The sequence below is a fragment of the Rutidosis leptorrhynchoides genome, chromosome 1 (assembly GCF_046630445.1).
Source record: "Rutidosis leptorrhynchoides isolate AG116_Rl617_1_P2 chromosome 1, CSIRO_AGI_Rlap_v1, whole genome shotgun sequence".
NCBI classification, from domain to species: Eukaryota; Viridiplantae; Streptophyta; class Magnoliopsida; order Asterales; family Asteraceae; genus Rutidosis; species Rutidosis leptorrhynchoides.
In genome coordinates this window covers 563,259,239-563,265,827 of record NC_092333.1, presented here as the reverse complement: position 1 = coordinate 563,265,827, position 6,589 = coordinate 563,259,239, and the positions used below count along the sequence as shown (strand labels likewise).

At 32.6% G+C, this 6,589-nt stretch overlaps 1 protein-coding gene across 1 annotated transcript; it reads left to right on the top strand.

Moving 5' to 3' along the window:
• Positions 1-4,172: 4,172 nt before the first annotated feature.
• Positions 4,173-5,133, top strand: LOC139844361 (uncharacterized). Its single transcript, XM_071834586.1, has 2 exons — positions 4,173-4,757; positions 4,870-5,133. Exons 1-2 carry the CDS (start codon positions 4,173-4,175, stop codon positions 5,131-5,133), a joined length of 849 nt encoding a protein of 282 aa, XP_071690687.1.
• The last annotated feature ends 1,456 nt before the right edge of the window (positions 5,134-6,589 follow it).

Sequence of the window (6,589 nt, the reverse complement as noted above, 5' to 3'; positions counted from 1 at the left end):
TTAGCTGATCGAGGTCAATACCAAAGGATCGTGGGAAAACTCATCTATCTTGCTCATACTCGCCCAGACATTGCTCATGTTGTTAGGGTCGTTAGTCAATTCATGCATCAACCCCAACATCATCATATGGAGGCTGTATGACGGATAATCAAATATCTAAAGGGAACCGCAGGAGATGGAGTTTTATTCAGCAAAAGTAATCACCTAGAAACACAAATATACACAGATGCCGGGTACGGGGGAGAGAAAGGTGATAGAAAATCAACATCCGGGTACTTTTCTCTCGTCGGAGGTTACTTGGTCACATGGAAGAGCAAGAAACAAAAGGTTGTAGCCCTATCAAGTGCCGAGGACGAATTTAGGGGGATTGCTAGAGGTGTAACTGAAGCTTTATGGATTAGGAAACTCTTAACAGAGATCGGGTTTCCTCTCCTATCAAGATTATGTGTGATAATGAAGCTGCAATAGCTATCTCCGAAAATCCAGTTCAACATGATCGAACCAAACATATAGAGATTGACCGACACTTCATCAAAGAAAAACTCGAAGCCGAAATAATATCTCTACCATCAGTCCGATCCGAAGACCAACTAGTCGATATTTTAACCAAGTCAGTTAATGGGAGACTCTTCAAAGATATACTCTCCAAGTTGAATATTAGGAACCCCACTATTCAACTTGCGGGGGAGTGTTAGAAATCAAATTTGTGTAAATATTGTAAACTTTGGGGATCAGAAAACTATCATCATTTCCCTCAAATGACAGCAAGGATACAGCAGCATATGGATCAATACAGCCAGCCTTCCAAAGATAGAAAATTTCTTTCCATTCTTGTAGGCATATAGCCGTTGGTCCTTTGTGTATATATAGGATCCATTGTAAATGATAAAAAGTACCAATTCTAGTTTTATCAATTCAAAGCAATCAATAAAACGATCAATACTTTTTCTCATTTTTTTATCAATTCAAACAATATTTATATTAAAAAGTCAACAAAAGTCAATCACCGAGTTCTCCCGAGTTCTCCTCGGGTTCTCCGAGAACTCCTAAAAATTGTGCCGCCGAGAACTCCCCGAGTTCCGAGTTCTTCAACCTTGCTGACTACTGAATTTTACAGGTTATTTTTTGTATACATTTTATAAAATGTGAAAATAATTTTATTTATTAAACCATGTACGGCTATGCTCGAGTCATTTGCAAATGGATGTCGTGGATCAATTTTAACTTGACGCGGAAATAAATAATACACCGTAAATCCGTAATGAACGGCCGATCGCTATAATGAACGAGTGCTGTAACTTGTTATTTTTGAGCATTGATATTTTGATTACTAAATTAATAAATTTATAAATTCCCCATGATTTTACATTATATATATTTGTACTTGTAGTGTAATTTTTTTTTTTTTTTTTTTTTTTTTTTGAAAGGCAAGCTTGTATCAGTCCGGACCGAAGCCTAGTCATCATTTGCACACACACACACGCTTTCGGGCAGGAAACCCGAACCACACTCTGAGGATCCGACCCTTAAACCATCCCAAGGGGCAGGCGGGCCGGACCTTAGTCCCGGAGCGGGTCGGTAAAACCTTCCCTTTGGGCCACCTTCAAGGAATATATTTCAATTCCTAGAGCGGGTGACGAGGTTCGAACCCGAGACCTCTAGCCCTGCGAGTACACAAGTGTAACCACGGTACCGCTAGACCGAAGATCCGTTGGTTGTAGTGTAAAATTTTAAGTGACAACTTTTATGAATTTTTAAATTTTAATATGGAGTAATGACTAATGAAATAACTATAAAGTATCATTCAATTTATTTTTATGTGAAGCAAAAACTTAGATTGCACCTGATAAAATATACGGAGTAATGATTAATTATTAAATAGTTTAAAATCTGAATAATTCAAAAGTGTGAATTGAATTTGATTATATTGAATTACAATAATCTGTTTGATAATTTTTATAAATAAACTATATAAATGATTTAAGATTAATATTTTACCTTTTTAAAACAATAAATTAAATAATATAATATTTTGATTAGTGTTCTGGATATCTTTCAAGAAAGATATTAGATAAAATGTATAAGCTAAATAGTTGAAAGAATAATTTCACTCTGAATGATCAGATTGTTAAATGGTTCAACGTCAATTTCTTAAACTATCAAAAACAAGTGTAGAACGGTTCATCACTTAGTGATAATGATTCAATAAAGAGGTGAATGAAGTAAACGTTAACGGTGGAGAAAAAACAAAACTTTAATGTTATTCTTATATTTCAAATCAAATTTCAAATGGTGTAAAGATCCTTTTTCCCAAAAGTAATACTGATGGACATTAACCACTGACCATAAGGACCCATTTATGGTCTAAACGAGAAGGACCCCAGGCCCGCTGATAACGGAATCATGTTGGATTATATAAAACATACACCATTCCTCGTGAACCACCTCTTGTCAATTTTTTGTATTCAAATTTTATTAATTTTATTGATGATAGTGACAAACTAACAATGTTATCATCATCGTATGTTAATATTCGATATTCATCTACTCCGTATTACTTTTTGTGATATTTCTTAATGTTAACAACTTATATTTTAGGAAATTGAGATGACACCAACAATTGTCGTCAGCACGTGGAGGCGAATGTTGAGCGGCCCTGGTTCAACACCGCCTCGTTGTGCTTGGAAGTGTGGTAATTGTACTCCTTGCAAAGCGATACATGTATCAGTGCCACCAAGAGTTCGTGTGATTACCGAGTACTATCCGGAAGCATGGAGGTGCAAATGCAGAAATAAATTGTACATGCCTTGATGGATACATGCCTTTTATATGTATTTGTTTACAATAACGTATATACGAGATATAGCCTATGTTAAGTTGTTAACTAATACGGAGTAGCTTGTTATGGGAGGATTTAATTCTTATTTGTTGTATTTTTACTTATGTGAGTTAAATTTCGGAAATATTTTGTTATGATATTACAGTTTTGAATATAAAATTTTAAGTTTAGCTGTTCTTTTTTATCGTAACAACATAGCATTTCAAGTTAGAAACTGCTCGTAATCATCTTGACCTGAATATAGATTCTACCTTGGCTTTCATAAAGGAATAAAATAAATTACTTTAATTTCTTTTGTTTGTAAATTTGAACTTGATTGATTATAAAAAATGCATAAAATTGATTCTACCATAGAGTAAATGGTTTTCATATATAACATAAACAAAGCTACTTGATTAAAAAATAAACAATTCACACTTCATTTTTCACACTAGGACCTTAAAGTAATACAGAGGAGTACAAGCTAAATATTGCTAGTTTTATCCATTTCTCCAATTAAACATTATACATAACAAATTTTTTATAATTAACATTCAATTTAATAAAACTTATAAAACCATAAATATATACATTATGCTCAATTTTAATATCACTCTAAGTTGATATTCTTAAGAATGGTGCAAGTTATTTAATTTTTTACCACAAAATAATAGTATACTTTTTGTTAAGTTCTATTGACAAGTTGATAAATGACACACACACATATAGTGTATGACTAATACGGTATAAGGAGTAGTATACTTTTGGTTAAGTTCTATTGACAGAGTTAACTACCTAAATGGTTTCAAGTTCGAACCTGTATGAGGTGTAAATTTATTCGCAAAGCGAATTGCTCCTTTGCAGTCATAGAGGTTCACCATTCAAGGGAAAAACAAAAAACCTGACCCGTACAGATAATTTATTTATGAATGTGTGGTAAGAAATAATACACCTTTTATCGATTTTCAGTTGGTTGGTAGTCTTGAATGTGAGTATATGCAAGTGCCCAGGCGCATTGACCGTAGCTATAAACATTTTAGAAAATGATAGACTAATCATTTTTGTATAATTCTTATCATTTTTGTATAATTCTTACATACTCAAATTAAATGAACTTTGACCAGAATATTATAAAGTTAAAGAGAACAAGTGAAAAGCTTTCTTTAAGAGAGGAAATGGTCAACTTTGGGGTCCTAATGCAAGATATGAAAGATGATGTGACTCCACCAAAAAAAACGAAACCATGAGAATAGTTTCGTGGAATACCCGTGGCCTCGGTAACAAGTCAAGAGGTTGAATGACGGGATCCTTAGTCAATCGCTTTCAAATTCAATTTCTAGCAATCCAAGAAACTATGGTTAAGAGGGTTGATCAACCAACTTTGAATGAGATATGGAGGCACTGTACTTTCGATTCAATGCAAATGGAAGCTAGTGGGAGGTCAGGTGGACTTCTTTCTATTTGGAGAGTAGACTTTTTTTCATTTATTCAAGGGTGGGCATGTAAGCACTGGATCGCAACCTTCTTGAGGTATATTCCTACCAATCAAATTGTACTTTTAGTGAATGTGTATGCTCCTCACAATGAGCAAAAGAAAACAGTTCTTTGGTCTCAATTAACTTGCATTGTAAATAATTGGTCGGGCCCTTTGTGCTTTTTGGGTGATTTTAATTCGGTGTGCTCACCGGAAGAAAGATTGCGTGAGGGTATTGATCTAAATAGCATCAACTCTTTTAATCAATTCATTAGTAATGCCAATATTATTGATCAATATTTAGTCAATGACGAGTTTACAAGAGAAGGTGCTTTGGGGAAATTTGCACGTATTGATAGAATTTTCTTAAATAGCACTTGGTCTATGTGGTGGCCTGGTGCTATTCTTATTACTGACCTACAGGATCGGTCCGACCATAAACCTATCATTTTGGCCAAAAAATTGGTTTATTGGGGACCGAGACCTTTTAGGTTTAATTAACAATTCATGGCTTTGTAAACAAGGGTTCATTAGGTTCTGTGAAAGCTTGTGGAACGATTATCATGTCTTTGGGCAGGCTGCTTTCTTAATTGGCAAGAAGATGAGATTATTAAAAGCTGACTTAAAAATTTGGAGTGAATCCCAGCAAGATAAAGATGTATGTTGTCTCAAGGTGATTGAAGAGGATATAAAGCGGTTAAAAAACTGTTACAAAAGTCGAGATTTATCTCAAGTAGAGTTGGTTGAATTAGCAGCTCTAAAGGGGTATAAAAAACGTGTTGCTATCAAAATTGAATCAAAAAGACGGTTGCATTCAAGACCTCATTGGTTAAAACTGTGATGACCCGGGAAACTCCGACCAAATTTAAACTAAATCTTTGTAGATTTCGACACGATAAGCAAAGTCTGTAATGTTGAGTCTCCAAAATTTTTGAATTTATTTATATGGATTCAATTGACCTTCGACCATTCCCGACGATTCACGAACAACTAATTGTAAATAGATACATGTATATTTAAATATATATATATATATATACATATATAATAATAATTTGAAATATTATTTGAAATAATATATGATTTAATTATTGAAAATAAATATGTAAAATATTATGCGATGTAATGAAAGTTATTATTATAAATATATAAATATATATATATATATATATATATATATATATATATATATATATATATATATATATATATATATATATATATATAAATATGTATGTAAATATTTCTTGTAAATATATATAATTATATTAAAAATATATAATATATTTATTTTAGTAGTTAAAACTTGCTATTTAAAACTGTTTGCATATAGAAAGAGAATATATTAAAAATAACTGATTTCGAGCCTAATTAGTAAACGTCAGTAACACTCGGTTGACGTTTCGTTAGTTTTAATATAGATATAATACATGCTCATGAATGATTAAGATAAAAGTTGGACTGTAAATTGATTACGAAGATTTTAGATTTGTTAAAAATATTTTTACATTTTTAAGATTAAATATTAGTACTCCGTACACATAAATTGGAACAGAAAATAAACAATTATCAAACCTTTTTGATCAGGTTTCAAACAGTTAATAAGTGAAATAATTAAATATATTTAATCTAAAAATTTGGGATTTTTTAGGAACACTTTTATACTTTAACTGTTTAGCAATGGACACAATATAGCCATCAGTGATAAACTGTCGGTAGAAGACTCTAATTAAATCCGATGGCTTAACAGTTCTCACTGTTTTCATTATTGTAAATCCACTCATTTGATTATTATATATTATAATTATTATGATATATTATAATCTAATACTCTATAAATAAATTACATATACATCTGCATATGAATATGAATATGGAAACAGCCATTTTCTTGTGAGCAACAACCATCACCACTTTTGATCTCCTCCTTCTTCTTCGTGAATCATAAACCACCACCTCAAACCACCATCTTCAACGAAGAACCACCAAAAAAACCGTCACCATGATCAAGTGTATCATCTATTTCTCCTTCCTATTTCTGTTATGAACAATCGAAACACCACCATTAAACCCACCACCTTCACGACACCATCGTACTCACCACCTTACCACCATGAGCATTTTATTTTTTTAAATTGATCGATATACACATATTTATATATATATATATTTTTCGGTTACCACCATATTCATGGTGGAACACTTCGATCAATAGACCCAACCACACCACCGGAGAACCACCGTCCTCACCCTCAATCACCCTTATCGGTTTTCTGTTTCACCAAAGCCGCCACCAT

What these genes read in the sequence shown, in the direction of transcription:
- LOC139844361 (XM_071834586.1), top strand. Translation starts at nt 4,173, where the DNA reads ATGGTTAAGAGGGTTGATCAACCAACTTTGAATGAGATATGGAGGCAC. An exon ending in TCATTTTGGCCAAAAAATTG is followed by an intron (nt 4,758 to 4,869) that starts GTTTATTGGGGA and finishes GTCTTTGGGCAG; the next exon opens with GCTGCTTTCTTAATTGGCAA.